The sequence below is a fragment of the Aquarana catesbeiana genome, linkage group LG04 (genome assembly GCF_042186555.1).
Source record: "Aquarana catesbeiana isolate 2022-GZ linkage group LG04, ASM4218655v1, whole genome shotgun sequence".
NCBI classification, from domain to species: domain Eukaryota; kingdom Metazoa; phylum Chordata; class Amphibia; order Anura; family Ranidae; genus Aquarana; species Aquarana catesbeiana.
Window position 1 is genome coordinate 345,979,805 of NC_133327.1, and position 17,217 is coordinate 345,997,021.

At 38.5% G+C, this 17,217-nt stretch overlaps 1 protein-coding gene across 3 annotated transcripts in view; it reads left to right on the forward strand.

The window, feature by feature from the left end:
• The window catches only part of KLHL32 (kelch like family member 32), a 318,383-nt gene that overhangs the window by 169,552 nt on the left and 131,614 nt on the right, over nucleotides 1-17,217 (forward strand). For all 3 annotated transcript variants that reach the window (XM_073626976.1, XM_073626973.1, XM_073626974.1), the window contains one exon: nucleotides 12,088-12,303. In XM_073626976.1, coding sequence (XP_073483077.1) covers nucleotides 12,088-12,303 — 216 coding nt within the window. The remainder of the gene's footprint in view (nucleotides 1-12,087; nucleotides 12,304-17,217) is intronic.

A 17,217-nucleotide genomic window follows, 5' to 3' on the forward strand; every position in this document is an offset into this window, starting at 1 on the left:
ATTGTGAAAAAGTTCAATACTGTAAACTCATGGTGTCACACTCTAATCAGCTAATTAATCAAAACACCTGTAAAGGTTTCCTGAGCCTTTAAATGGTCTCTCAGTCTGGTTCAGTAGGTTACACAATCATGGAGAAGACCGCTGACTTGACAGTTGTCCAGAAGACAGCCAATGACACCCTCCACAAGGAGGGTAAGTCACAAAATGTAATTGCTGGCTGTTCACAGAATGTTGTATCTAGTGTTGGGCGAATGGTCCGACCTTAACATGAGTTCGAGACGAACATTTGCACACCCGAATTTGAAGGGTGTTCACCAGGGTGTTTACCCCACCGAACGCCCTGCAATGCACTGAGCGCTGCACAGTGCATTCTGTGCCGAGATTGGACAAAGCTTTGCCCAATCAGGGCGCAGTGAAAGTTGGTCGTTAAGAAGCGGGGCCAGGAAGCTGGCCACGGCATCCTTAACAACCAAAGAGTCATCATCTGTTGATGGGTTTCCCTGCTGACCGCTGAATAATAAAAACAAAAAAAGTGCCGGTTAAAGAATATGCAGCTTAAAGCCAAGTGGGCTCGAGTGATTAGGAGAGAGGGAATGATGAGGAGGCAGATTGTACCTGAGTGCCAGAAATTGTAGAGCAGGTAACAGCAGCGAGAGAGGTTTTATTTCAGGGGCAGCTTGTAGAGGAGTGGAGGGAGCAGCTGTCCTAGTCCACCAGATTGCATTACCCCACAGCCAGGTAAAGTTCACTGCTATCCCAGGACTGCTTCACATAGCTCAGGAGTCTGGACCTTTCTTCACACATCTGCTGTCAACAACACCATAGCGGTTTACAGAATCTAGTGTGGTAAATCTACCTGTCATTTGGGTATTACTGCATATGGAGAAACATGATACTTTTCCACGAAGATTGTTGGAAGCAGAACATCAATGATACTGGTCAGGAGCAAAAGGACTAAACTCCTCCTCCTCATTCCTCACTTTCCAATCACCTAGTGTCTGAATGCCAGTTTGGAAATACTACTGGCTTAACATCTGCTTCCATTCCAACTGGTGGAGTTAGACCCCTTCCTCGAGTTTATGATCCGTTCTGGATCAAAGTGGCAAGTAGTCAGTAGACTTTTTTTTACCCAGAAGACCATCTCTGCCCTCTACCAGCATGTGGAAAGTGTGGTGCTGAACCACATGGTCAGCAGCAAGGTCCACATGACCACAGATATGTGGTCCAGCAAACATGAGCAGGGATCAAATTTACAGCCTGATGGGTGAATTTGCTGGTGACTGGGAATGATGCAATACAGGGCAAACTGCTGGAGTTGATGGTGCTGCCCCATGTCCTGCACCTTACTTATGATGTGACAGTACAGTCTCCTCTATTCTCTCCTGTTTACTGGCCTCATGCAGTGACTCCTCAGAACCACCAGTCTTCAACCAAGTGACCCAAAGACTATGTCACAGCCCAAACAAAACTTTGCAATGCTGTTTTGCAGCTGGCTTTTCCCTGAGAAAGGAGCCATCACTTTCTAATTACTTTTTTTATTTGGTATATGTTCCAAATGTCAGTACCTAGCTGCCTATTCCCTTTTGTACAAACCCTTGCCAAAAACCCTTGAAAATGGTCAGAACTGTTTTTCAAGACTTCAGAGGGGTATGGATTAAAGTTCACAATTTGCAGATTTTATGATGAGTTAGACGAACAGCCTGTGAAGCAAACAAAGGCTAATTTGCTAATGCCTAATGTTGATCATTTAGGATCACCAGGTCAGATATTCAATTGCCAGAAGTTGCTCTGTCTATGACTACTATCTGTAGGCATAAGTCATTCCACATGCCCAAATCAGAACATAATTGATGAATCATTAAATGGAAGCTAATTACTACAAGACCACAAGGCCATTAATGACATTACAGGAGGGAGATCATGTCATGATGCAAAGACCCAAAGGAACATGGCAACCAAGCAATGTAACGTCTTAATTACCAGCTACTGGATCTTACCTAATGGAAACTAAGGCTTGTGTGTACAATAGGCACAGAGGAAGCTGATTAAAACATTAATGCTTTCAAGAGAATTATTTAAGGACAAAGTAAAGTTTAAATAAAGGCAAACAAGTAAATACAACATAACTACAAGCTAGTCCTTAGATTCTACAAACACCTACAGCACCACCACCAGAAGGCAACAATGCACAAATTACAGTATCTGAAGATACTGTGGAGCCAACACAACGGGGGTTATTTACTAAAGGCAAATCCACTTTGCACTACAAGTGCACTTGAAAGTGCACTGAAAGTGCACTTGGAAGTGCAGTCGCTGTAGATCCAAGGGGGACATGCAAGGAAAATAAAAAACAGCATTTTAGCTTGCACATGGTTGGATGATAAAATCAGCAGAGCTTCCCCTCATTTCAGATCTATCCCTCAGATTTACAACGACTGAACTTCCATGTGCACTTTCAGTGCACTTTCAAGTGCACTTGCAGTGCACCTGTAGTGCAAAGTGGATTTGCCTTTCGTAAATAACCCCCAATGTCTTGATTTGCAAGCACACACATATGGTTTCTGTTTATGCTTTGTTCATTTCTCTGTATTTGTCTTGCTTGCTTGAATGTTCTATTGAATAAAGAGAGACATAACACACTGGTGAACATTAGGCAGTGCCATAATAGATTTGTTAATCATTTTTATGTTCGTAGTTGTTGGTTTCTAGTCTTCCCCTCTTATTAAAAGTCGTTCTAGATGCCTGTCCAGTTGGAGATTCTCCTTCACATCTTGTCCTAGTGATGCATTGTCTCTGGGAAAGAATATGATGGAAATCTCACAGAGAGCACTAAAACCTGAAGGCGGTTTTTAACCGTTCGCCACTCTAATCAAAACAAATAAATGAATAAAATCCATAAAAAGATTGAACCGGAGATAATTTAACCTTCTAACAAACCTAAGCTACTTTCCACTTCCACACTTTCCTATAATGTACACTGCTACTAAAGCATTTGTAATAATTACCTGTTAGTATCTTCAGGCTTCTTCTGGCTGCTGGTCTCCTAATGCAGCCTTGGTATAGGAGCTATTTGGACACTTGTGGCTTGCACTAGGTCCTAGAAGGCATCTTAAAGCGGTGTTCCAGCCGCAAAAATTTTTTTAAAGTCAGTAGCTACAAACACTTACCTGTCCAGGGAGCCCGTGATGTCGCCCCCCCCCCCCCTGAGGCCAGTCCGTCTATCGGATCGGGTTCAGGCACCGCCATTCCAACTAAGAGAAACCATCAGTGGAGCCCTGCAGCTTCACTGCCGATTTCCGACTGCGCATGCGCGAGTCCCATGGCGCTTTGTGAATGGCCAGCTTGTCTCCTGGGACAAACACAGGTCCCAGAAGACAACGGGAGTGCTCGCTGAAGAAGAGGATGTGACATCCTGGGCCGTGGCCAGGCTGAATCGGAAGTACACTTGTACAGTTGTATGCAAAAGTTTAGGAACCGCTGACAATTTTCATGATTGTCATTTATAAATATTTGGGTGTTTGGATCAGCAATTTCATTTTGATCTATTAAATAACTGAAGGACACAGTAATATTTCAGTAGTGAAATGAGGTTTATTGGATTTACAGAAAATGTGCAATATGCATCAAAATTAAATTAGACAGGTGCACAAATTTGGGCACCCCAACAGACAAATCACATCAATATTTAGTATATAGCAAAATAACAGCCTCTAGACGCTTCCTATAGCCTCTAATGAGTGTCTGGATTCTGGATGAATGTATTTTGGACCATTCCTCCTTACCTAACATCTCCAGTTCAGTTAGGTTTGATGGTTGCCGAGCATGGACAGCCCGCTTCAAATCACCCTACAGATGTTAAATGATATTCAGGTCTGGGGACTGGGATGGCCATTCCAGAACATTGTACTTGTTCCCCTGCATAAATGCTCGAGTAGCTTTTGAGCAGTGTTTTGGGTCGTTGTCTGGTTGAAATATCCAGCCCTGGCGTAACTTCAACTTTGTGACTGATTACTCAACAAGTGCACTTGTAAAATGGCTGATCCAAACACCCAAATATTTATAAATGACAATCATGGAAATTGTCAGGGGTTCCTAAAATCTTGCATACAACTGTACCTCCAAAAAAAGGTACTAAAGGAAAAAGACATTTTTTTTCAATATCCAAAAATGAGAGGTGGAGAGGTCGTCTTTCGTTTAAGACCACCTCTCAAAAGTGGGTGGAACTCCACTTTTAAAGGAACTCTGTAAGTCTGTGTGCAAGAGCGCTTGAAAATTTTTAGAATCTGGGTCTTCAGTATAATGTTCTTCAAAGCAATGAATAGTAACAACCAAACATAAAATAAATACATTGAGCGAATTGTTGCAGTGTTTCTATTACTCATAAATTAAATGAAAGACTGAGCACATTTTACATTGTATAAATTAGACACTAGTATTTAAATTCATGTGCATGTCTTTCCAAGTGAAAAAGTAAGTAGAGACTAAGTATGAATGATAATTTATCAGTATGTCCAATTAGGAATAAATACTTGTTCTATGCACTATAGAATTATTGGGACAGTTGCATGCATATTTGCTGTTTTACCTAAACTAATTAGGCATATGTTAAATTTGCCTGATTTTCTACATAATAGGACACATTATAGGTTCATGAGTCACTTTATTTAAATTTCAGCCTTAGGGTTATAAGCATATATTGAACAGGATAGTATAAAATCTAGTTCAGTACAATATGATCAAGCTAACTATGGGTCTGTCACTAGCATATGTAATGTGATAATATGTTAATTTTTTTATTTATTTTTTTTAGAACCTATTTCAAGCTCAAGGCGATGTGCATAGAATATAATTGATCTCACAGCTCATTAGTAGTCAGAGTATCAATTGTAAAAGGCTCCAGCCCTTTCTAGGAAATTCCAACATTTTCTTGGACCAAAAGGGGGAATAAAAGCCTGCCAGCATCTGCCTTGGGCCCTTTTTGTTGTGGGACATAGTAGATTTGAAAAATAGTCAAATATTTTGCTTTGCCAGTAATTCACAGTAGTGGAAAAGCATTATGTTTTTGTTCTGTCCATGGGGGTAGGTGATTTTCTCTGTTGCCAGTGCCACTGAACCCCTTTGCCATTTACCAGGACTAAACACCCCTATTACCCATTATATTAAAAACGTGATAGTGGCAGAATCTTGCTTTGCTTTAAAAAATAAAACATCCAAGAGCTAATTTTTAAGGAGCAAATCCTTGTATTTACAGGGAAGCTCAACTTGATGATTATCAGTATTGTATCATTGTTGTACCTAGACCATGGGGTGGTGGGAGATTGTTATGGTCCAGAACCCACACACACCCCAAACAATTCGCTAAATCATTCAGCAAGAAGTCCTACATTTAGGACTTTAGGTTTGTTAATCTAACCACAGAGGTTACTACTGACAGAATGAACTAATTTACTCAAACTGGGCCTTGTAAACCACTCAGAACTATTGATTCATTATTCAGAAAAGGATGCCTACTCACTGGATTATTTAGTCTTTTCGGTTACTTTGATAGTTGCTGTTGCTGATCTTCTGTAACATTGCCATTCTATTTTGATAGCACTTTCTTCTCAACCTGAACTGGCTCCAACTCTAACACTATTTGGTTATAATCCCTGAACTCTCAGACAAATGTGTTATAGCCTTACTCGAAAGAAAACCATAAGGTGTAGCAGCAGATGCTGCTTGCCAAACTTCACCTTTCCCACCCAAAGTTTTGCCACATGAGTCATGGATATCATCATAAGTAACAAATATTTGAACTTCAATGCTCTCCTCTTCCTCATCTTCATTCTTATCACATTCCGGGAGATTTTATATAGCTTCCCTTTTTCAACTATACTTTAGTCAACTAACTCAAAGTTCCATTTTCAATTACTGTATATCCCGCTTAGATTTTTGGGAAAAACCTTGAGCCACCACCACCACTATTATTATTTTATTTACAACAGAAGGCTTGCAACTAGGCACTAGTAGAGATTGAAGAAAATTTCATAGTGATTGGTAGGGATGAAGAGGAAGAGAACTAAGTGTTACCTTGGTTTAAAATAATAATGTTAGATTTTGTTTATCTGTGACTGCAGAGACAAAATATCTAGTGAATAACCTTGGGTGCTTGGCAGGGATGCACCACCTGCTGTTATGTATATACAATATTCAGAACAGTAACACATTTTTGCTGCTTCTGCTGGTATGCTTGGTGTAGCCTTCTCTATTACTTAGGGCCAGATTAAACATTGCGAGGCCCTAGGCACTTCAGGGGGGCCCTCATACACAGAGTTGGTTTACATTCTAAATGACAGTCGCACATTTGCATGTATGGGGTTATGCATGCACAAACACATGCAGTCATAGGCCACCTTTCTTAAGAGCATTAGTGCTCAATATGTGGTTCACTTGAGCTGCCAAAATTTGGTTTTAAAAGGGATACAAAATATTACTTCCCAAGATACATTTAATAAAAAGTTATTTTATATTATGATATAGTTTATATTATTTTATTATTATTTATTTTTTATTATCTTTTATATTTTTTTATTTTGTATTATATTATTTTTGTATAGGGGGGCAACTTTTGTCAGGCCTCCTAATAAATCCGACACTGCTACTACCTCCATGTTTTTTTTTGTTTGTAGAGATGTAATTGTATTATTCTTTCCCATCCCACTTCCCCTGATTTATTTATCTTCAGATGAAATGACATTGTATTTTAAAGGCCAGGTTTACAAAAATAATAACACTGACATTAACAAAAACAGCTTGCATGGAAGAGTATTTGATTGAGAAACTGAGGCTCACCATTGAGCAGCCAGCATTGGCAGTAAAATATATTATTTTACTGCAATTGGAAAGCCAGCCTGTATACAGTATATGTGTGAAATGGCATGCTTTACGTATATATGAGAACTGGGAGACACCCAACACAGATTTTGTTTCATATTACTGGCAACATATACCGAAGGCACCTGACTGACTGTCTGAGGTCTTGATTCCTGTCAATGTGTGACAAACACTGGCGTTTTTTTTTAATGTGACTTGAAATTTGGAATATTTAGTATACAGCATGGAAGTGAAAGGTCACTTATGTTGGTCTCAAACCACACAACATGGTTTGTATTTGTCACTCAACTACAACAGGAAAATATTCTGCTGTGAAAATAATTTGACGATACATTCTGTTTTAGTCATTCTCAGATCAAGCTGGTCCTAAAAATTAACAAATTAAATACAGGCAGTCCCAGAGTTACAAACATCCAACTTACATATGACTTTATACATAAGAACGGAGGCAGCATGATGTCATGCTGGCCCCAGAAATGGCTGGGTGGCCATCTTGCTGCTCACCACATGCTGTCACCTACTGTCCAGCGGACGTGTCAGCAATCCCACACCACTGCATGGCCAGTTAACCCTTCCCTATGCTATCCAAAACTTAAAAATATTTTTTTTTGATGGAGTTACAACCTACATCCAACTTACATACAAATTCCACTTAAGAACAACCCAGGGACTGCCTGTATAACCCTATTGACAATAGGTGAAGAAATGTAATGTAAATTAGAGTGTAATGTAAGAATTAATGACATTAAATAATGATTACTGTCAAGGAGTGATTTTGTGCCATCTAACAATAAATAATGGCAATTTGCATTTTTTGTGACTTTGATGAATGATTGTTATGTAATGGTACTCAGTGATGCCTACCAGTGCACTGCAACTATTACTGTGTCTACAAAAAACACTCAAGAGCACTGAGAGGAAGTGTCCAGGAACATTGCACACAAAGTATGCAGATGTCTGTGTTCCTGCAGTACTTTTATGTCTGATACCACATTATTTGCTTTGGAAAACTGTAGGCAGTAATAGATATCTGTAATATTCATTAATTTAATACTGAACTTGCAATGTGATTCGCTTATCTTCAGTTAGCACCTTGTAGTAGAAGCTACCGCTTCTTCAAAACACAAGACATACCTGGATCACCATGCATTCAGAGTAAGCCCACCAGCCCAGCGAATAAACCTAATTTACTTGTGGCAAGAAGATTAATTGGAAATATATTAGCGTTTTGTACAGTAAAAATAATAGGGATAAGGTTGGAAAGAAATGAGCTCATTTTTCTCCACCATGGACAGCACAGCATTTGCAAAACTGCAACTGTTGACCAAATAGGCAGTTTCTCTTTGCAAGGCAAGTTGCATTAACAATGAAATTTGGCCCAGACCTTAGTGAATGAGGTAAAGCTCTGCTGACCATTATCTACGCATGTGCAGACAAAATATTGTTGTTGTTTTCCTTACATGTAAAGGGGTATTCTTTGCAAAGTGATACTTCATCATATTCCCTAAGTTCCCTTTTCTTGCCAAGTGGGTGGCTTATTTGCCTTCCAAATCAACCCTGAGATCTTCTAGTTATTGCAAAAACGCAATTTCTAGCCCCAATGCCAAACATCCTTTCAGCTCTTTTCACATATGATTATTATAAATATAAATATTCTCTTTCTGAAAATTACAAAAGAAAGTGGAAACAAGACAAAGCCACGATGACGCCCAACCCTGAATGGTTTTAGCATAAGGCCAGGTATGCAGATAAAACCCTAACAACAAGCAACAGTTCAGAAATAGATTTGTGAGTATATATAGCTCCAACAAATTAGCTATTTGCAGAGTGCACAGAACCATTTCTGTATCTGCTCAAATGAGTTTACAACCTAATATTAATGGCTGAGTCATACAAGCATAGGCGCATTTATGTTATCAGGGGCCAGTTTGATCAAAACCCAATGAACCTATCAGGTTTGAACAAATGTTAGCAATTCTGTTGTGCTAGCAAGCTGACAAAGCAGACATTGGCATCTGCTTCACCAGGCAGATATTCCCAAAGACTTTGGATTTTGTGAATCAGAAAAGGAGCCCACAATGTGCAGTACCTTCTTATTTGGCCCTACAGAGGCTGAAAAATCCTGATTTACTCACTAGAAGTGAGCAGTGAGAGAAAAGGAACCTGGCCCCCAGGATAGCGCATGGGTTCACCCAAAACAGAGGTTAGATAGGGGGTCTAAAGGAACATTTTCAGCAGTTCATTGAAATAATAAGGAAAACCGCAATAAGTAAAGCTGAGGTAAACATGGAAACTCCATACACATAGAAACTTAACCCAGGACCACTGTGGTTCAGGGCAAAGATGCTAACGGCTCATGTATAAAAACACAAGGCAGTATAAGAGAAATGCATATTGCTTTAAAATTGAAAGCTGAAGAAATTCAATTTACTCTTTTGACATGTTTCCTTATTGTGGGAAGTAATGATTATAGTCAGTTCACAAGTCTGATAAACTGAAGTTTGTTGTGGCTGTAGACTCCGCTTTTCATGTTTACTGACACAGTAACATCTTCCCACGAAAAATCATGAGCTCAGTTTTTTCCCACTTATGGCATGTTGAGAAGACCTAGTCTCATTAGGGCCTACTTTTTTTTTTTTTAATTATTCCACATATTAAAGGCATGTAGACCATGCAAAGAGTAAATCTTTCATACTTTACAATATTTTTATTAGGATTTTCATGAAGGTACAGCATAACCATTGTATGGTAAGTTTCAAGAAGTCTGCCTGGCACAGGAACTTAAAACTGAACATAACATATTGTGAAACATACATTTGAAAGTATTGGCATTAGAGTTTTTTTAAATTGTGTCCTCAGCAAATAGCACTGAGCAGAGTTATTTCAGAATATTTATCGAGCATATATTTGAATGGTAATTACTGTTAATGTTATTAAATATTATGGGAGCAGCACAGTGGTTAAGTGGTTAGCTTCTTGAGGGCAGGGACTGATGTGAATGTTCAATATGTACAAGTAAAGCAAAGTACCTGTAATAAAATAAATAAATTATGTTAAAAGTGTGACATGTGCAGCTGAAGAGCTGTAATTATTTTCTAATAAGTAAGAATGTAGTGGAACCCTAATGATGACCTACAAGTAAGCTGTTTTCATTTTTCTAGTAACAGAATATATTTCTTTGTACATTTTCTCTTTCAATTAGCATATATTTTTAACTTATAATATTTGTATTAGATTTAAAACAAGAAAAATAAAGAAAAAAATAAAATAAATACTAAAAAAGAATAGCATACAATACATGCATTGTACCTCCATTTTCATATAAGTTTAGAAATATAAAATTAAATCGTAGCATCATAATGGGACATGTATCATGGTGAATACCAATATATGTAAATCAATATTTCACTGTATTAAGATACATATTTTTGTAGTGCAGCCTCTGATGGTTGGTTGTACTGTGCTACAATTGTAATATAGAGTAATGGAAAACAAATGCAGATTATAGCACACATAGCTAGTAGCAAAGTAAGAAGATAAGAACAGAATGGGCTGTGGAAGACACACCACCATAAGTTATATGTATGAGCTCATACCTGCTGAACAGGCCAATATTCCGATGCTGTGTACCGAGCTAAATCCTTAGTGTGAAGCTCTGTCCATTTAAAAGCCAATACACTTTCATTAGTTCTGACAAAAAAGGCACCAAAAGGTACTTACATATTTTCACATGCCTCCCAAAGTGCTAAGAAAGTTTGGAAACGCTGTGTTGCACTAATACAGTTGCACATGGGCCCACCTTGTCCTGCCTCCTTTGCCTTACTATTACTCAGTGGGCATGCCTATCATTATAATGATGGATGAGGGCTGAAGTAAAATTCAAGAACTGAAATTGGCAATTTCATAATAAAGAACCACCAGCTAATTTCTGAAATCCTGTCATGTCTGGCAGGGTATGCGAAAGTACAGATGTCTGCTTTTCATGCCGGCTGCTGGTTTAGTAGCTTAAAATGAACACAAGTTCACTTTAAACCATTTAGAGGCCATTGTAGGAGTAAAGTTGTTGGTTTATCATCCATTAGCAGGGCCGGTGCTACCACTAGGCAAACTAGGCAGCCGTCTAGGGTGCACCGCCCTCTAGGGTGCCCAGCCGCTGGTTTCACTTAGCGTCTGCATGCTCTGCAGGCTGCAGCATGTAACTCAGTCTCAGTCAGCCGCTCCGTCTGACCGATGGAATGGAGCCAGCACTAGAGGAAACAGAGCCGATACTTCCTGTATAGCGCTGGCTCCTGTCACATGGGTAGGGCAAAAGGCGTGGAGTCAGGGGCAGAGCTATGGGGGGTGGCAAAATGAGGTTGTGCCTAGGGTGTCAAAAATCCTTGCACCAGCCCTGATCTTTAGTATTTTTTGGTGTGCAAGCCTGAGATAATGTATTACAAAACAATTTTTACTAAATTATTTGTAGTATATTTTGAATAATGTATCCCAATATGAGTGATGCTGAAGTGCTCAAGTCACTCCTTTCTCTCTCTCAGTTGCTCAGCTCTCTCTGCTCCCCCTACAAGAGCACTATTAACATTAGAGATAAAAAAAAAATTGGAGGGGTGCCAAAGCCTTCCTAAGTAGGGAGAACGCAGCAGGTTGAGCACAGCTGGTTTCGAGAATAGAGCATAACTTTAGTGCTTCTAGGATGAATTATTCCATAGTGTCTGCAGATACAGAGGTCAATGAGGGCTTGTTTGAAAGCTCTTTTACTGTTTGTTACAAAAAAAAATGTCAGTTGGCTTCATTCACACGCAAGTGCATTTTCTGCAAACGCACGCTGGTTCCTGCTGGCAGAGCTGGTAGACAATCATCTGTAAAAACACATCCACTTTAACACATTTAGATGTATTTACACTCATACTTGCATTAAAGACATAGGATCTTAACAGCCATGAATGCAAATATGTTCTACTTTTTTATATGCTGCTGAACGCAGCACTACATTAAGGCCCCCAATGCACCTGTCTGATCCTATTCAGTTTTTTGTTATGCTGCATAGAGATACATACAAAACCAGATGCTGCACACATTTTTCTCCCCCATGTGAATGATCCCTAACACAGTAATGAATACAGAAACTACAGAATATTAGAATATAATCCAGTAACACACAATGACCCTTAAAATATCTGTTGCAGCTGAAACTGTATGTTTTTTTTTACCTTCCAGGAACTAAATAGCTTTAATTATTTGGACTTGTACAAACTGGCAGACCTTTTTAATCTGACCTTACTGGAGGGAGCAGTGGTGGACTTTCTGGTAAAGCACTTGTCTGAACTTCTGAAGTCTCATCCAGAAGAAGTTCTTGCACTACCTTTCCGTCTCCTCAGAGAAGTTCTGAAGAGCGACCAGTTAACATCACTTAGTGAAGAACAAATATGGCAGGTGAGTAACAGTGTTAAAATTCATGTTTCTAGAAGTGAATTGATCATTTGCAGGCATACCTTAACTTTACTAGGCATTCATAAGGTATGACATAATCACAGATGTAGCCACATCATGTTATGATTCTGCTTTAAGATGCTATAAGTGGGGAGACATCTGACTGCCTTCTTTAAGAAAACCATTCTTGAAGGCATCATGGAGCTCCAAATCTATTGAGGAAGCTCCAAATTATACTTTCATAAAGTAGCACAGTGTGGATGGCATTCTAGCTCTATTCAGTTTTACAGGTTTGGAAGTACTTAAAATTGTTTTGTCTGTGGTCATGTGCTATATATTGAAGGTGCAATAGAATATTATTTTATTTAAATAATTATAGTTAGAGTGACATTAGCTAAGAAGCAGTCCTCCTATGTTTTTTGAATGGATGCAAAAGTTGCTTTTAGTGACCGGACCATGTTGCTAGAAATTGTTTTTATGCCTATAGGCTTTCATTCCATATTAATATAAGTATTGCAGACTACAAGGTAAATGCATATACAGAATAACAGTAAAAGTCAGAAATAAAGGAATGTTCTGTGGATGCAAAAAACATCTTTCCTGGTTTGCTAAATAAAAGCAATGATCTTTAGTAATTCATAAGAACTCATCTGATTTATGGTCGCTAGGTAAGTTTTGTACACTGTTCTTTTCATTTATAAAGGTTTTGCAGCTGTATAAGATTACATACTACCTCACTTATAAGAGGTCAGTGCATTAAATAATGATTGCTAAATATTTTCTGTTTTGGTATTCAGTACATAACCATTGGCCTATTAAATATAACGTAGCTCACCGCTCCAAGGCCTACCATGGCTCATGAGATCCTTAAGCCCCAAGATTGGAAACCACCTAATAATAGGGATAAGACAAGAATCAACTGTCTGCTGCCTCACAGACTTCCTTGCACTGTCATATTAAGTCACCCCTCCTCTGCGCTGGGCCTCTCAAATTTTGAGTTAAGATCCTGGTGCTAGCTAATGAAATCAGGGTAAAATGTCTCTTTTTCCAACACTGATTGGAAATTAATTACAGAGATACAAACCCCTAACAGATCTGCCAGTATCTTTCTGGAGAGCTGATCATCCATGAGTCTTTCTCCTAACTTTACCTAAACCACAGGAATTAGCGAACACTACTACATATTTTGAACGCTTTTGCTTAGACTGGGTTGCTTTTTCTCATGCTTTATTCTTCTCCTACCATCTACTGAACCAACCCTCCTGATGATTACTCCCCATTGTACCTTTTAAAGTGACAAAGAAATCTAGACTAGGACTTCTTTTTCACAGACCCAGTGGTATCATATCCTTTATTTTGCCCACAAGTCTTCTATGGCAAACATGACTCAAGAATCAGTCTTTCATATTCTCTACCGGTGGTATCGAATTTTCTTGACTCTCCATAAGATCTTTTCACAAACCTCCACCCAGTGAGCAGTCAGCAGCACACTTTCTTTTTTGTGAGGGTGCCTAGTTTCCAGGCTTTTTTGGATCAGAATCTGGTCCCTGACCAAAAAACAGATATTGACCTGAATGATGATCCCGCTGCTTTATTTATTGCACCTGAAACATTTCTCTAAAAGTAAATATAAAAACTCACTCCATCTGATTAATGTGGCCAGAGATTGTTTCCCACTAAGGTGGAAACAAACCTATCCACTCACCCTGGTCTTATGGTGCTCAAAAGTTCAGGAGCTTTGTTCCATGGTGAAATTTACTTCCTTATTACAGATTCAAGAGGAAAAATATAAGAAAACATTGTTTTAATGGACATACTTTACGTACTCCTTAAAATTCTGATCTTTACTATCATCTGCATAGCCGGACTATAACACTATAAGGTTTTGTGTGACATTCCCTTTCTGTTGGGGGGGGGGCTCTGGCTCTGAAATCCAGGTTTTCCACCTTCCACATCTGTTTGCCTCCCCTAGTGATTTTACTCCTCCTCTCCTCCCCCCCCCCCCCACCCTTTGTCTCTCACCCACTCTTTCTCTTTACCCTCCCTTTTCCAATCTTCTCTGGTTCCTAGCCTTCCCCACCTCCCTCTCTTAGCATTATTAGCCTCAAATCCCTCATTCCCACTTACTAAAAATGGCAATGGGAGCATTGGCATTCTAAGTGGAAAACAGGGTAGAAAACCTCTTGATATTGTATTTCCTGTGTGTGGCCTGGCCAAAGCTGCCTACAGTATTTAAAAGTATGTAAATGTGACTTGATATAGGTTTTCTCTTTTGTACATGTTTTTCTTTTTTTTTTTTACAGATTTTATACTTTACAGTACATTGTCCACTCTTATCCCTTCTTGCTTTTTTCATAAATAAAGAATGTATTTAAAAATATTATATAATTTAGTAAATTTCACTCTTGGGTACTTCAAGTCGATCTGTACTGCTGAAAGCATACTTATAAAAACTGATATGCAAAAGACAATAACTCTGGGGTAAATTTAACAACTTTTATGTATTCATTAATTTTTTTGTTGACTGACAGCAGTGATTGCAGTATTCACCTATTAGTTATCATTACTGCCTCTCTAAAGGTTGCTAATGCTGTTACACACATTCTCTATAACTAGTTTATTGCTCAAGGCTATACTTTTTATTCATGGTCACTGAGAATGAATTAACAATGACCATAAATATCAACCACTTTAGTGCTGTTTTTCAGGAGGCAATAAGGATTTATTTAGTTTTATCTTAGTAAATAAGTAATTCACCTTCAGAAAAACCCAATAGTGAGGAATTAAATTTAGACCTGTAATATTGCCTGAAGAATAGCCAAGTTCATCATTTTTGCAAAGGTTATACTAGTAATGTAATATACCATGGATGAATCTAATATGCATCAGAGGTGAAGGCTGGGGAGAACTGTGGATTAGCGTCAGAGTGTTTTATATAAGCCATGTGTGATGGACAGGCTGGAGACAGAGCTACTGAATCTCATTACATTGCTGTATTGTTTCTTACTGACTACTCTTGGTGAAACGAAGTAGTCATTGACATTGACAAATTTTCATCTCATATGTCTTCAAAGAAAACTGTATAGAAATCAGCCTAGAGAATGTAGGGTCCTGTAAAGAGATTTCCTTGATCTATGGTAAACTGTTTACATGTTATTAACCTTCTTGTATTTCAAAGCTATCACCACACATTTCAGCATCAGTTTGTTGATATTGGTTAGTAATTAATCAATTCTCTCTCTCTCTGCTTTTTTTTTTTAAGAAATATTGATTCTTTTAAAGGCTTAATATTTTAGTTAAAACAAAAGTTCCCCAAAAGTGATTTTATAGTTTTAGGCTGAGCACCAAAAGTGATTTTATAGTTTTAGGCTGAGCAAGGTGTACTTGCACACCTAACTTTTTATGTCTATTATATTCCAACATTAAGCTCCCTACAAAAATTCCCAATTTTGTTTCTGTCTATGTTGGAGTTTTGTAGGCCTTCTACCTTTTTATGTTCCAGCACCTCCTGTTGCATTCTCCATAGTATAAAATAAAAAAATCCACAGGATCTAGGCGTCTCTCATAATACCACAGGAGGTGAGCAGACCCAGGAATTGAAACTAAAATAAATATTACCAACTGGGTTCCTGAGATTAAGTATATAAGAATTAGGGCCTGTGTCAATGGGCTTTTTTCACTTCAAATGGGTTTTGAGTTTCTCATACAAGTCTATAGGAATGCAAAACGTAATTGAAGCAGTATAAATGCAGGTCAGAAAGAGGTTACCGACAGGTCAAATGCACCTGTAAATTAATTTTAGATGATCTCAGAAGCATCCTAAATTGATGTCAAACTGATACTATCAGCATAAGCCCAAAGCCCTTTCACACAGGCCCATAAGATAGTTTAATTCAAAAGAATCTACAGTAAAAACTGAAATATTGTCTTCAAGTGGACCAAGCCTTTAAATAATTCTGTTTCTGAAAGTGTTTATTTATGATAATGTTCTGCACTGGAACTGTTCACCCAATTTACAAATTGTGCCAAACTTGTACTCCTTGCATAGTCCTAACCACTTACCAGAGCTACAACTTAGCCAACCCCCCCCCCCCCCCCCCGCTCAACGTGTAGCCATAAAGCAATCCGGTTGCCAATAATAAATTGAAAATAAACCTGTTACCTGAAAAGACGACTTTAAATACTCCCCTCTCCAGCAGCCCTTACTATCGAACTCTGCTCCAATAATAAGGCATCGTCCCCCAAGGTCTGCCAGGAGGCTGACACCTCCAGGAATATTGTTTTTTTTTTTGTGCCCCAGCAGCACTCACTGGATTCTTCCTGTTGACTTCTATGGTACTTCTGTGTCTTGTAGTGATGTGGAGGTGGGCAGAATGAACAACTAAGCTTGGGGACACACAGTAGATTGACCCTCCCAGAAGTGTGGGTTTCTTGTTTCCGAACAGACCTGGGGGGACAATTTGTTAGCAATGCTGCGGCATTCATTATTATTCATTCATTCATTATCTTCTTAGTTAAAAGGTTTATTTTTAAATGGATATGGCAGCAGTGTTGTTTAAGGAATATTTTCAGTGTAAAAACATTGTTTTAAAAAAATGTAATGGCATAACTATACTAATGTAATTGTTTACATTTTACTATTACTTTTACTGAGTCACTTCCAAAGCCCACATCCATTTTATCAGGATTGACCTTTGACACAACTTTATTCAGTTTATAAACATTAAATCTCAATTATTCTATTTATGCTGCATGGAAACCACATTAAATTTTCACATATTTAGTATTCACCCTTGTTGTAATATTTAACTGACATGCAATCTTGTCCACAGAGCAGGTTAATGATGGTTGGGTAATATATAGGTTAAACCAGTGACTTGAAGAATGGAAATTACAAATACTCATACTGGGGAAAAG